The 15,056-nt window shown below is 43.1% G+C and overlaps 1 protein-coding gene across 1 annotated transcript in view; it reads left to right on the top strand.

Moving 5' to 3' along the window:
• SYNE1 (spectrin repeat containing nuclear envelope protein 1) overlaps nt 1-6,158 on the top strand; it is a 503,588-nt gene extending 497,430 nt beyond the window's left edge. Inside the window, 1 exon segment of the mRNA XM_083176202.1 lies at nt 5,246-6,158. Coding sequence (XP_083032328.1) covers nt 5,246-5,486 — 241 coding nt within the window. The 3' untranslated portion in view covers nt 5,487-6,158.
• The last annotated feature ends 8,898 nt before the right edge of the window (nt 6,159-15,056 follow it).

Genomic DNA, 15,056 nt, shown 5'->3' with positions numbered 1-15,056 from the left:
TACACATATCCCTTACATTGGTAATGCCCTTATGCATAAAATGCTACACAGTAATACACCTTACACAAAATGTATGTCCCACATTAGTAATGCTGTCTTACATATAAATCCCATTACACATTTGCCTCACATTATGCATATCATGACATGTAGTAATGCACATTACAAATATACCCACAATAATAATGTCCTCCTACAAATAATGCCACACAATAATGCAATGTAAACACATGCTCCACATTAGTAATGCCCTCATACACAAAATGCCACAAAGTAATGCCCCTTGGCCATATGCCCCACAGTAGTAATGCTAGTAGCTTTTTTAAATTCAGTGTATTGTTGCTTGTCAGCATGATGGCAGTCATTGTGTCCAAACTTTGAAAGAGATTTCTAAAAAAATGGGTTGGTACATGGACATCCACTGAAAAGGACTACGTTGGTGCTCCACCTCAGATTTCAGCTCAGGCGATTCCTGACTGGGTAATCATTGATACAGTACTGAACCAGACCATAATCTGATGCACTGGGAAGGTCAGCAGGATCGAGAGACAATTTAGTGGGTTTTAAAGACTGTGATATGCACATTATTCTAAACCCTGCAGTGCGCATACTGCTTTATTCATCTGAGACATCACAACAGTCTCATAGTAGAATGAAGGATGCAGGGCAACCGACATGGGGGTGCCAGGGGTACAGGTGTCCCGGGCCCCCAATGGGCTGAAAGCTAAGGGGCCCCTCTTTCCATGGGTACAAGAATTTTTAAAATCGGCCCTTGGGAACCGGAGATATCTGACTTCAAAGCAGTGGTCCCCATCCAAGCCTGTTCATTGCTCTTCCCAGTCAGATATTTCAGGTTCTGTCAGACTTAGGGGTTTATTCTAGTTCATTCTTTCTGACAAAATCCTTCTTAGATGGACAAAACCATGTGCACTGCAGGGGGGCAGTTGTAACATGTGCAGAGAGAATTAGATTTGGGTGAGTTATTTTGTTTCTGTGCAGGGAAAATACTGACTGCATGATTTTACACTTCAATATAGATCTCACTTTGAAGAAAAACCCCACCCAAATATAATTCTCTCTACACAAGTTACATCTGCCCCACCCGTAGTGCACATGGTTTTGTCCATCTAAGAAGGATTTTGTCAGAAAGAATGGACTAGAATAACCCCCTTAGAGTTTTTCTGAGGGTATATTCCAAAAGCTGGGACTCTCCCCCTTTGAACGACACTAGAAGCTTGTCTCTACTCTTCCGAGAACCAGATAAATCAGCCTTCGTGTTTCTGTGGAAATTTGTGACCATTGGTTCTGTAGAGCATTTATGAGGTCAGTCAATGATGTTGATGAGAAGGCCTGGCTTACATTCTCTGTTCTCAAAGGTGCTCAATCAGGTTAAGGGCTCTGAGCAAACCAGTCAAGTTTTGCACACCAAACTCATTAAACCATGTATTTATTCCTTGGTTTGTGCACTGGGACACAGTTATAGTGTAATAAAAAAGGGCCTTCCTCAAACTGTTGCCACAAAGTGGGAAGCATAGAATTGTTCAAAGCCTAGCCCAAACCCTTTAAAAACCGCCCCATACCATTATCTTTAGCAGTCGCTGGCCCCGCTATGTGATTTTACATAGTCTTTCACTCTGCGGTTGAGTTTCTGTTGTTCCTAAATGCTTCCTCTTTCTAATAGTATCACTTACAATTGACCATGGACTATTCAGCAGCGATAAAATTTCACAAATCATCTTATTACGAAGGTGGCAGCCTATCTCAGTACAGCGATTAAAGTCACTGAGCTCATATATAGAGAGAGAGAGAGAGAGAGAGAGAGAGAGAGAGAGAGAGGTTGGTTGGTGGATGCTTATGTAGATACTGTATGTCTGTATGCCTTATATGTCTTTTTTTCCGGTGGAACTAGTCCAGAACTTGACCTGACAATGGACTTCTTTTTGTTATTTTAATGTATTGTTATATATTATAATGTTTACATGTATTGTTTTTTTGTACTGTTAGATCATCATTTGGTCTTTCTGGCATTGTGCATGCATACAGTTTTTCAACTGTAGCATTTTTATGCACTTCTCCTGGTCTGTGTCTCCTAGCTGTGTACCAGTTTAGTAGAACAATAACTTCTTAGCCTGCTATTTCTTGTAAATTCCCCTGTATAGTTTTTAGCAAGTACAATAGACCTACTCTGTAGATTGCATTCCTTCTGGACCTGATTTCTTGCCCTGGTGACAGATCTCACTAGGTGAAATAGTGGATATATGTTTATACAGTATCCTGGATGGCGAGCAGAGTTATATAAATAACTACTGTATATTTATTCTGGTAGATGGATGCTGACCCACTTGAGAGAGGATGGCTAGAGACATATTAGTTGTTGAAGTGGTGGATTTGCTTATCATTGACCTGGCTTCTTTTCAGTGCAGGGTCCAGTGTCTGCTCATGTTGTGACTCACTCTTCTAGTAAATCTCCTTTGGGTGGTGCTGCAGTGTGACCAGATGTTCCTTACATACCTGCTATTGATATATTCAGGTTTTTGTATCTGAAGATGCCAGCGGGGCACAGTGTTTTGTACACCATTTTTAAAAGTCTCTAAGGTATGCCAGTGTCACCAGAATGGATGAAAGAGAAAAACAGGGTTTTGGAATTCACCCTTTTATGCTATAGTGCAAACTGGTCCCCTGTACACACCATTGTCATCTAGATGGATTCAGGGAAATAGATTTAACGGTGAGCACCAACAATCCTCTAAAGTTTATAATATTCAATATATGATTGAATCTTTATGCACATAGCACCCTGAGGGCCAGTCCATGTACCACTGTCCAGCTGGAACCGGTCCAGAGGAACTTTAACTTAAGCAGCCCATACATGCTGCTTTGTGGGCGTGCTTTCCGTGCTGCACTAGCACGGATCACATTGCATTGTATTGCATGTGCATCCATTGTGCATGCAATGCGATGCAATGTGATGAAACCGAAGTACAAAAAGTATGTGCAAGCACATACTTTTTGTACTTAGGTTTCATCACTAGTACAGCACGCCCACAAAGCAGTGTGTATGGGCTGCTTTTAGTCTTTTGAGTTTCTGAAGAGGCCTCATTTAGGTTGTTTTATGCATTAAAAAAGAAGGGATATTTAAACCTCCAAATCCATAATTAATGACTAAGAATTAAAAATTGTATTTGTAGATGGAATTCATGTAGTAATAAAGCTGCCCATACACGCTGCTTTATAAGCGTGCTTTCCGTGCTGTACTAGCACGGATCAAATCGCATTGCATTGCATGTGCACACGTTGTGCATGCAATGCGATGCGATTTGATGAGAACTAGGTACAAAACGTATGTGCAAGCACATACTTTTTGTACTGTGCGATGAGGTGCGCGGGAGCGCGCACCTCAAAGCACACATCGGCTCAGCACGCTTAGCAGCGTGTATGGGCAGCTTAAAATATTTGGAAAGTCATTAAAAACCCTGCTCTGTAAATCTACCACTTCTATTATAAGCTGTTCAACATACAGATGGAGCTGCTCTCATTCAGCTGGCAGCTGGAAATAGAATCGCCAGCCGCTAGCTTCTGCCAGCCCCCGCCCGCAGGCAAGACGCTCGCGCGACCCATTCTAACGGACCTCTACACCGCTCCCCACTGGTGCCCGCCACCTCTCTGTACCCCCCTAACCCTGCCCATCTCCCTGAAGTGCACTTCCGCCGGCCGCCGCCGAGTGCTGGGGACACGCGTGCGTGTGAGATACTCGCACATCCCAGTCGGATGGTGTGCCTCTCCTCCGGCGTATGCCAGCGCAGGGAATCTGGCGATTCCCATCGCTGTATGAGAGGAGCTCCATATGTAGTATTGTTTATTTAACAACTGGTTTTGTTCTCATGGACACAGTATTTAATTGTGGTATAGGATAGAGGAAAGCTGAACAGTATAGTGTATTATATGTTTACTGTATTGCTACAAGTAATAAAAGAACTCACCGAGCTATGAAACAAAGGTGCACAAATTCAATACTACTAAGAAGAAAGCCGCTGTGTACTAAATGTCCATGTTGAGTGATAGATAGATAGATAGATAGATAGATAGCTGTTTTTCAATTGAGATGTCCTTACCATATGAACTATGTATTAGAGATGGAAATCAACATTATCTTTAGTACAGTTATTACTATTATTAGTGTTATTCAGCAATGATTCCTAGCTCTGAACTGTAAGGAGATTCTGATGCATACAAACTACATAGAGATGGATGCAGACATGTAAGAAATAAAGTGCTGTTTTACAAGGTACGTCTTTTTTTTTTAGTCAAAAATATTAATTATACTGTGTTTGATGGTATCAAAGAGTTTGACATGAACATGAGTAAAGTATAATATTTCTATTCCAATCGCCATTTTAGTCATAAGGGCCTGATTCAGATGAATTTTCAACACTGCTGATAATCGAATGATTGTGCAATTGTGCGAAAGAAGCCTGCGATGGATAGCCATCGCAGGCTGCCCGCAGGGTGATTGTCATCTTGCGGGTAGTAACGCAGTGTTTTCCTGGAGTGTCCCGGAAAAGGCAGGCGTTCCCTGGCCATTGCGAGGTAGGCCTCCTTCTCACTGGCCTCCTTCTCCCCACAGCCATTGCAGCACTAAGTAAGTCTGGACTCACTCCAGGGGGGAAATCATTGCACGGCTGGGAACGCATGCACAGGGGCAGAGGTCGTGCATACCTACTAAATAGGTCATTGTTATTGGATTGTGATTAAAGCAATGGTTTATGGTTCAGTGCAAGATTTCCGCAAAGTGCTCAAGGTATTTCTAATTATCGGTTAAAGTAGTATTTTTATTTCAATGCTCTGTTATACATTTGACTTGCTATGATATTTTTCAGAAAGTAAAATACACATGAACATAACATTTAGTGTAATAGTCAATCAATGGGAATAATAGGAGATGTTTTGTAGTTATAATGTGTGGATTTCAGTTTAGCGATCCCAGGGTCTGAATTTGGCAAGAAATATTTCTTTATGAAATTAGTCACAAAAGAATTCAGATATGTTTACCTTGCTGAAAGATCACATACATAGTAACAAATAGCCAATTCCACTGATGCGTCTATTATGAAAAATAGGAATATTGACATTTATAATGTGGCATTATGGTCCAGGTACCAGGAAACATAGAACATGCTTGAAATGATATACTATATGTTGTTGGATGTTGTTTCTTTAGACTCATTTTCTCAACTTCATTTATCAGGTCCAAAGGCGATGGCTCAGGTTCCTGCCTTTCTGAAGCCAACTTGGCTGACAGACACCAATCTTTCTTTCTCCGAGTTCTACGTGCAGCGTTTCCACTTCAGCTTCTTCTGCTGCTTTTAATTGGTCTAGCCTGTCTTGTACCAATGACCGAAGAAGACTACAGTTGTACTTTGTCCAATAACTTTGCACGGTCCTTCCACCCAATGCTCCGATACACCAATGGGCCTCCACCTATATAACTATGTTGAATAAGAGAGCTCACTCTGGATTTCGTATGAGCTTTTGCCAGATTTTGATTGCACTTATTATGACAACATTTGTTCCCTGTATAACCATTGAACATTACACAGTTATGACAGTTATGCTATATTAGTCACGCCAGGCTGTGTTCCTCAATTAACAGAGTAAGGTACAAAAAATAGTACTGTAAAAGTGACATCAATTTTTACCCACAAATCATTTGATCTATGCATAGCCAAGATTTATATTTGTGTCATCTCATCCATAATAACTAACAAACTGGTAGCTAATTCCTAATGAGAGCATTATCAGTATTTCACAAAGTTTGCAATTATGATGCTATTTTAGATGCTTGTAATATAAATTTTAAAGAACTTATATGGCAAATATTTTTTTACTTTTCTCTGTGGCATTTTTGGTTTAGGGGCTTTCTGTGTGGGGGGTTTGTGTGGGAAGCATGAATTAACTGTAAACTCTGCTTTAAGTATGGAAGATGTACAAATGGAAAGCACTTTTTTAAGCTATGTAACTGGATGTAAGAAATGAAATAATGATCTAATAATAGAAAAATATGAAACGTCAAGAGAAAATATTATTTATGTATGTACAGTTTGCTAAGCTGAGTTTTGTTTGTATTGATTTCTTCCAATTATAGATATTGTAAAAGAAAATTGTGGTTTGTGTGTTTATTGATTAGTAAAAATGTCGTGTTTTGGGCAGCACCAGGTTTACATTCCTGGTATATACAGGAATACAGAGCATTCATTTGCTTCTCGAAACCAATCACATATTTGGACATAATTATCAGTAGAATGTAATAAAGTTACCAGATGACAACTTATAAAATATGTTGTATATATACATTGATTCGGGCTGAATGAATAATTATACCATTTTACCAATGCTTATAGATACAGACTGGTTTGCCAAATTATAAATGTCGTCCTTCACAATAGCTCATATTAAAGACTATTGGGTTTAGTCACTATCAAGATGAAGATTACTGCAAGAATTAATTCAATAAAATAGGTCTGATGGCATAAAAGGGTTATTTGGAGGGGTCCGATGACATATAAGGAGCACCTGAAAGGGTCTGATGGCATAAGGGGAAATGTGAAGGAAGGAGTGTGCTAGCATATAGTATGCATATGGAGGAGTATGCTGGCATATAAGGGGCATCTAAAGGATTTTTATCGCTTACAGAGGGCAAGAAATGAGTCTTAAGGTGCCCATACACGTTACAATTATTGTATACAATATTGTATACAATATCGCATCTCATCGCATCTGGGTTTTGCGATGTGAGGAGACAAGATGAGATGTAGTACAAAAAGTATGTGCTGCACATACTTTTTGTACTAGGTCTCATCTCATCGCAAAATCGAGATGCGATGAGATGCGATATTGTATACAATAATTGTAACGTGTATGGGCAGTCTATGACATATATGTCCTTAAACACTATTTTACTGAAAGTCTATTTTGGGTCTATTTATGTTGGCCAAAATAGAACCAACATCTCCCCAAAAAATTAACAACAGTGTTTCTATTCAAAATAGATAATTTACTGACTTGTCAAAGTCACCAATAACCTGCTTTCAGCCAAGTTCAGAAGTCATTTCCCTCTGCTTCTCCTACAGGACCTTTCAGCTGTTTTCAACACTGTGGATCATCCTCTCCTCCCCAAAATCTTTCAGACTATTTGCCTCTCTAGCATTGTTCTGGTTTGATTCACCCCTTACCTCAGTTACCACTCCTTCCCCGTGTCTGCCTCTGGCTCCACCTCACTCCCTATTGGGGTCCCCCAGGGTTCTGTCCTAGGGTCCCTTCTCTTCTCTCTGCTTACCTCTTCCATGAATGTGCTCATAAGCTCATTTGGCCTTCAATACCACCTCTGTACCAACGACACATAACTGTACCTATCCTCTCCTGACCTCTTCTGTCTTTTCTTAGGTACAGTATTCAGCGGCATCTTTCATCTCCTCCTGGAAGGCTAAGTGCTTTCTTTCACTCAACATGTACAACACCAAACTCACCCCACCAATATCTCCATTACTGTTGACAATACCATTATGTCCCCCATTCCCCAACTCCACTTCTTCTTTGCCCCCCACTCAATCTCTATCACCAATCTACATCTCAATCCTGTCAGTTCCAGCTTTGCAAAATCACTTCTTGGGAGGTAGTTCCCCTCCCGGAGTGCGACTAAATTTATTATTCACCCCCTGGTCATCTGCAACATTTTCCTCACTGGCCTCCTATGCGGCTAGCTCCCCCCCCCCCTTCACTGCACTGAGTTCCTTTGCTTTATTGGACTCTCCTAGTCCTTGCAAAGCTTGAAATGAGCACTAAAAACTCACCTATTTATCAAAGTTTACCAATTCATATAACCTAGTACCAAGCAGTAGCGGCCCGACTCCTCCTCGCTCGGCTCATGCTGCTATTACAAAAAATCTCCCACACAAAATGTCCTCTCCCTTATAGCATGTCCACCGCCTCCTCTAGCATCCAAAAAATGGTCTGCTATAAGGGGGCGGACATTTTGTGTGGGAGTTTTTTCTATAGCAGCAGGAACCGAGCGAGGAGGAGCGTCTGGACCAAAGAGAAGTAGATATACGTGTCCCGGTTACAGAGGCGGCGGCAGGGCGGCAACGGGGTAAGGCAGGCAGCAGCGGAATGATAGCCCCTCAGACCCCCGGGCCCACACTTTACTCAGCGCCTCCCTGCCGCCGCGGGGTCTGCAGGGCTTTTGTTATGCCACTGCCTTTACTGTGGAGGTGTCATCTCTGTGCCAAGACACTTTTGAAGCATTTGTCGTCTTGTTCCATCACTAAATTTTTTTGATGCAGTGACCACACAAAATTAACTTTTTTTTCCCCAGAAGCCTGTATTTTCAAAACGTAATACTAATCTTCCAGTCATTGTACTGTAGCACATCAAATAAAATGCAGCAGCATCTTAAAACTTCAACTCCAACTGCAATGGAACTCCTAACACCATGGCTGTTTCAGTCAGCAATCCTGCCTCCTAATCATCCACCTAATTTTCCCCACCCATTTCAGCTTGTAGTGGATCCCTTCTAGTGCTGCTCACAGGACACATCACGCTGCTGTCCCTAGTGGACAAGTAAATGAAGAGAAAAGAATTTACGCAAGTCAACATCCACAGAAGATCTGTGGATAAGTCTCCAAGATGTTTAAAAAACTGTGTTTGAGTGCAGAATTTATATTTTGAAGTCCAAGGGTGGTCACACCAAATATTAATTTAGATTTATCTTCTGTTCATTTACTTTTCATTTTGTTCATTGATAAACAAACTAAAACTCTTTTTTTTGAAAGCATGCTTACTCTGCAGCATTTTATCCATGCCAAGACTTTTTTTTCCAAGACTTTTGAACAGAACTGAATATACATGTAATACATGCAGGGTACATACAGATGACCAGTGGTGGGGGTGCCAGCATTCAGAATACTGATACAGGCATCCCAAAGAAGGAAATCCTCCATCCCTCCCTCCCTGCAGCCTAAACCCCCCCCCTTCTCTGCAGCCTGACAGTAACCCTCACAGCTATTGCCTAACCCTAACCCCCATACCCCACAATTAAACCCTAGCTCTCCCCCGCCCAACCTTCCCCTGCTTATACCTAAGTTCCCCGCTAGAACCTAAACCTAACCTCCCCCCTTCTCCAGCCTGACCTTAACCTGTCTTGGCATACTTACACTTGGCATTCCAGCAGTTGTGATTCTGGCCCTGGCATCCCATAGGCAAATGCAGGGGGTTTATGGTTTTTCGGAAACCCCCTCCTCTTGGCAAGTGCCTTAAATTATAACGATAGCACTAGTATAATAGCACTGGTATAAAATATGATCAATTCAGCTGTTACCACATAATTTCAACTCATGTGTGCAGCTGAAGAAAGGCTGAGCAGTATATTACTGCAGGAGGTAAGCAATTGTATTTATCTTGCAAATTCAACTGTTATTGGTTAAAGTGCCATTGTTTAAGTGTGACGTTACATCCAAGAAGGAGTTGAATCCAGGAAGAGGTTAAACCAGGTTGCAAGGTTGCAAGAGGCATGGGTCCCCGCTGTTTTGTTTTTGTTTGTTGTTCTTTTCTCCTTGCTAGAGGCCCAGGTACCTAGAGCAACACATTGCAACACTGAGGGAGATATCTAACCTTGAGCAGAGTTTGCAGCTTACCATTGCTGCATTAGAGGAATAGGGGGCCCAGGGGGGTCAGAGGTTGAGTCAAGCGAGAAAGAGATGATCGGTAGCTGGGTAGCAGTTAGGAGGTCTACGGGGAATAGACGATGGAGGAAGTGTCAGGTAAGCTCTGAGCTACCAAACCCTAGTAGATACGCCCGAATGGACAAATAAACTATGGTTGAGAGTGAGGAGCTGGGGCAGATGGCAGGGAAGGGTTCCTCTAGCAACCAGAGGAATACCCCTTCTGGCAGGGAAGGTAATTCAGATAGGAAGGGCCCAAGGCAGATAGTGGTGGTAGGGGATTCAATTATTAGGAAAGTTGATAGGGCAATCTGTTATCGGGATTGCAATAGGCGTACAGTCTGTTGTCTCCTGGATCGTGGAGTCCCTGGTGCTTAGGTACGTTGTATCGTGGATCTGGTGGACAGTCAGTGGTAGATGGGATGTCCTTAAAAAAGACTTTAGGGATCTAGGCAATAAACTTAGAGCAAGGACATGTAAGGTAATAATCTCCGAAATATTGCCTGTGCCAAGAGATAGCCCAGGGAGACAGAGGGAGATTAGGAAGGTTAAAATGTGGCTCATAGATTGGTACAGGAGAGAGGGATATGAGTACCTAAAAAACTTGGCGGACTTCTCAGTCAGGCGCTGCAACGGATTGCACCTGAACGAAAAGGGGGCGGGGGTGCTCAGAGGTAGAATGGTGGAAAGGCTTCAGGAGATTTTAAACTAGGCGGGTAGAGGGAGGGTATAGTAAGAAACCTTAAACCAATAAATGAGTGTAGAATAGAAGGCAATGACAGCTACATTGGGGAGGGAGCAAGGGGAAGGGAGGAAGTTATGCACTGGTGTTTTTTGCCAGGGAGACATGCAAGGGACTTTGGACTTTGATGCACCCGAAGAGCAGGTCGCAGCCCCCTGCCCTGATCCCTTGAACACAGCTGATTGTGACTGATGTTCTGGAGAGACTGGAATGTGTGAAGTGGAGATCTTGAGAACTCTGGTAATTGATGGTGCATTATCGGTCTTGGAAACGATGGTGCTTTATACTTGGGAGCTGTTGAAGACAATAATCGATCTGGGAACCAAAAGGAAAGTTCTGGCTTGGAAGCCAAGGAGGTAACTATTCGGTCAGGAAATCGATGGTAGCAACTATCGGTCTCAGGACCGATGAGCGGTTTCTCTGGCCTGGAAGATGTGTGTGATGTACGCAGTCTGGGAACTGAGACTGTACTAGATGGACTGGATCCAATGGCAGGTTTATCAGTCTGGGAACCAATGGTAGAACTATCGGTCAGGGAACTGATAGTAATGATGTCGACTGAAAGCCAATGGTGGTCCACTGCTGGGGAAGTTCTGACCTGAACAACAGTCTATTCAGGTGGAGCACTGGAGGTGATAACAACAGAAGAGTATCTTGCAGCTGTAAAGCAGCTGTAGAGTTAATCAGGAAGCGGGTTGCAGCAGCAGAACATAGGAGCACAGGTAGCAGGAACAGGTATTAGCCTGGAGCCTTGAATGGTGACTCTGGAGAGTATCACAGGGAACAGACAAGTTGTTCAAGGTGATGAGGGGTTTAGGGAGCCTTGCTTATACCCCCCTAGGTTGCCTGCGATTGGCTGAAAACTGCAGCAGTAATTACACCAGAATCAGGAAGCAAGTTACCTGTGGTTACCTTGATCATGCAACTAGTGCAAATGGTCAGAGAAACAGAGTATGCAGGTAGCCCATAGGTGTAAAGTCAGCTGACATCAGGGGTCTCCAGTTTTTTTTAAAGCGGCAATCATTTACACTGCAAAACCAGTTTGATTTTGAAGTGTAAATGATTGCCGCTTTAAAAGAAACTGGAGATTTCTTACCAAATCTCTCACTTTATGATTCTCTCACCCTATTACATTTCACCCCAGGTGTCATGATGGCACAGGACGCACCAGCGTGCCGGTAAGTGATGCGGACGTTCGTCACAATTCCTGGCATACAGTATGTAGTTTGTTACATACATAGTAACAAAGTTGAGGTTGAAAAAAGACTCACATTTTTGCAAATTGGAAAATCTTGGGAAGCAGTGAACAGGATAGTGGAGAGGCGATGATCATTGGCCAAACATAGATGGCGGGAGGGAGTATGAAGGGAAATGAGGTTAGAGATGTATAGAACAGTGCAATTAGAGATGGCTTTGTATGGGAGGGTGAGGAGTTTGAAGAGGATTCTCTAGAGGAATGGGAGCCAGTGCAGATTTTGAGAGTGGCTGAAGTGGAGTGGCAGGAAATGAAGATAAGTCTAGCTGTGGAGTTGAGTGCAAATTGGAGGGGAGCGAGATGGGAGTGAGTGAGGGCAGTAGTCAAACTGTGAGATAACCAGTGCACTCCCAGTGCACTCTGTGAGAGAAATGGCCTCCTCTATGCAATATTGCATATTGCATGGATTATCCAGAGTTTGGATGTGGGGTGAAAAGTAGAGGAAGGAGAGGACGCACAAGCTGAGTTGGGGAACATGGGAGATGATGGTGTTGTCAACAGTGACAACACCATCAATAGATGATGTTAGTAGAGGGTGTTACTGGGGGAAATATAATAACTTCAGAGAGCACTCAGACATCCAGGAGGAGATGGCAGAGAGGCAGCTGGAAATCCAAGAGTGGACAGTGAGAAACAGATCAGCAGGAAAAGTAGAGTTGTGTGTCATGTTTTTTAGTAGTCAAAATTTTTATTAATTTATGTTGCAAAAATACACCACTTTATTGTTGCAAATTGTTGTTGAATATTTGTGATGTGCCCAATTGTAAAGCGCAACGGAATACTGTATGCTGCGCTATATATGAAACTGTATAGAAATAAATAAATAAATGTGTCCCAATCAAATGCACATCATTTATAAATGTGTTGTACAGTATGTAAATAGATTGTAAATATTGATTATTTTGACCAATTTAGTTCTAAATATATATTCAAACTTCAAACACATTTGCAATTAATATGAACCATTTTTATTGTTCAAATATTTTTATTGAAGATGAAAAAACATAGCATGTTTAAGTACAACGGTTCTAGAGTTAACGAGAAGGCATGTGGTTAGCAGAAGGCAATACAACAGGGCCGTTGATGGCTACGTTCCTTAAGAAAAGATGTACTTTAAAGAACTAGTAGAGGGGGAGGGAGTAATGGATAGGGGCGGGGTTGAAGGAGTGGAAGTCGGATAGGGGAGCGGACACGTTGAAAAAGGGAGGGGGAGAATGGGAGGGAAGTGAAGAGTGTGTAGAGGGGGTGGGGGGGGGAGACGTTGAGGTTTGTGAGTTGTTATGGTGTTTTTAGGGAAAGGAACTGAACAAAATCAGAGCAGAGTCGTGAGATGAGTGCAAGGACCAAGGGGGGAGTAGGTCGGACTGATAGGGGCTGATACGGGTGCAGTGGAGATCAAACCAGTCCCGGGAGGGGAAGGTTTCTTGAGTCGTACCAGGGTTCCCATACCTTGTGGAATTTCTCCACTGTGTTATTTTGGAGGCTGGTTATGTACTCCATTTTAGAGACAAACCAGATTCGGTTTAGTAGTTCTTGGTGGGAAGGGGGAGTGGGGTTTTTCCAGGTCTTAGCGATCTGGAGCTTGGCAGCGCAGGTGATGTGGAGGATCAGCTTATTGGAGAAGGAGGTTAACCGGCCGACCGGGGCACACAGAAGCATTGTGGTCTGTGTAAGTGGGGGGCAGGTTGGGATGGATGAATTTATAACCGATTGCACCATGTTCCAGAAGGGCCTAATGCGTGGGCAGGTCCACCAAATGTGGAAGAAAGTTCCTTCACATCCACATTGTCGCCAGCATGAGTTGGGTACAGACGGATATATGGCATGAAGGCGTGTTGGGACTAGGTACCATCGGGTATAGATTTTATATGAGGTTTCCTTAATAGCTACACAGCATTTAGAGATAGCCAGGCGGATCTCTTTCCAAGAGTCTTCTCCTAGGGAAGTCTCCAAGTCCATTTCCCAGGCACTTTCATGAGTTTCTAAGGGTGGTGCTCAGGGGCATCAGGACCTCACCCCAGCTCAAACCAGCCAGCCTGAGGGTCCCGCATAGAATTAGACAAAACAGTGTTATCTTAAACATTTACATTTAGTAGCATAACTGGTAATCTAAATAGAGAACTGAGCTGAATATAATAACAAGTTGCGGTGTTCTACTTGTAAAGGGGGTATATGGGGGTAGGTTTAAACGCAACTAAAGTTCGAAAGGACAGGCCAAAGCTGAATTATATGGGAGTGTCAACCTTTAGCGGAGTGGTGGGGCTCCATCTGGGGAGGGAGTGGACTCTTCCAGGTGAGAAAGCAAGTCTTTACATTCTTGCATGTCTCTGATGAGAACAGTCTTACCGTTAAGGTCCACAATGAGTTTAAAGGGAAATCCCCATCGGTAACGAATGCCTTTCTCACGACGGGCCACTATGAGGTCTCGGAAGTCTCTTCTTTTTGCAAGGGTGAGAGGAGCGAGATCTTGGTAGAATTGAAGTTTGGAGGATTCGAATGTGACAGATTTTTTCCGCTCTGGTAGCTGAGAGGATAAGTTCCTTGTCTTTGAAGCTTAGGAACCGAATTACTACGTCTCGGGGTGGATCACTTTCTCGGGGTTTTGGACAAAGCGCACGATGTGCTCTTTCCAGAGGCAAATTCCGAGTACCAATATCCGGTGAGAGAGAGGAGAAGAGACTGTGAAGGTAGGGTTCCAAAGCGTCTTGGGAGATGGATTCGGGAATGTTTCGTATGTGGCTATTGTTTCTGCGTTCCCTGTTTTCTAGATCTTTGTTTTTTGGTGCGGAGGTCGTTTAATTCAGAGATAATATGGTCTAAGTCTCTGCCCGTATCGTTCAAAGACTTTTGAAGACCATCTTGACGGGATTCTAGTTTGGAGGTTCTAGCGGCTAGAGAGGATATGTCTGATTTAATGGAGGCAACCGCTTTATCTAGTTTGATTTCTAGCGAGTCTTTGAGGTCAGTGATGAGGGATCGAAGGGCCAGGATGTCTTCTTTGGTAGACGGGGACGGGGATGGTGGGCCTTTCTTATCCATGGTTTTAGCTAGGGGGGAAGAGGGATCTTCCTGTTGGTTCGATTTATTAGCTCTGGTGAAGTGGTAGGAAATGTCTGAGCCTCCTTTCTTAGGTGTTTTAGCAGCTGATCTCCGCATGTGAAGAGAACCTGGGCAGGTATATGTGATTAAATAGTTCTTCAGCTGTATCTGCTTGCAGGGTGTGAGGTATGGAAGGCTTAAAATTAAGGGGTTTAGCGGCCCGTGGTTCCAGGGTCCAGAGAGGGGTAGTCAAAAGCACTCAGGGGAAGTGGAGGACGGGTTTTAGGTTGACATTGTAAGTTGTTGT

This window comes from Crinia signifera, chromosome 3 (genome assembly GCF_055691185.1).
Source record: "Crinia signifera chromosome 3, ASM5569118v1, whole genome shotgun sequence".
Classification (NCBI taxonomy): domain Eukaryota; kingdom Metazoa; phylum Chordata; class Amphibia; order Anura; family Myobatrachidae; genus Crinia; species Crinia signifera.
Note: the sequence above shows the minus strand (reverse complement) of the source record. Positions and strands in the feature narration are given on the sequence as shown.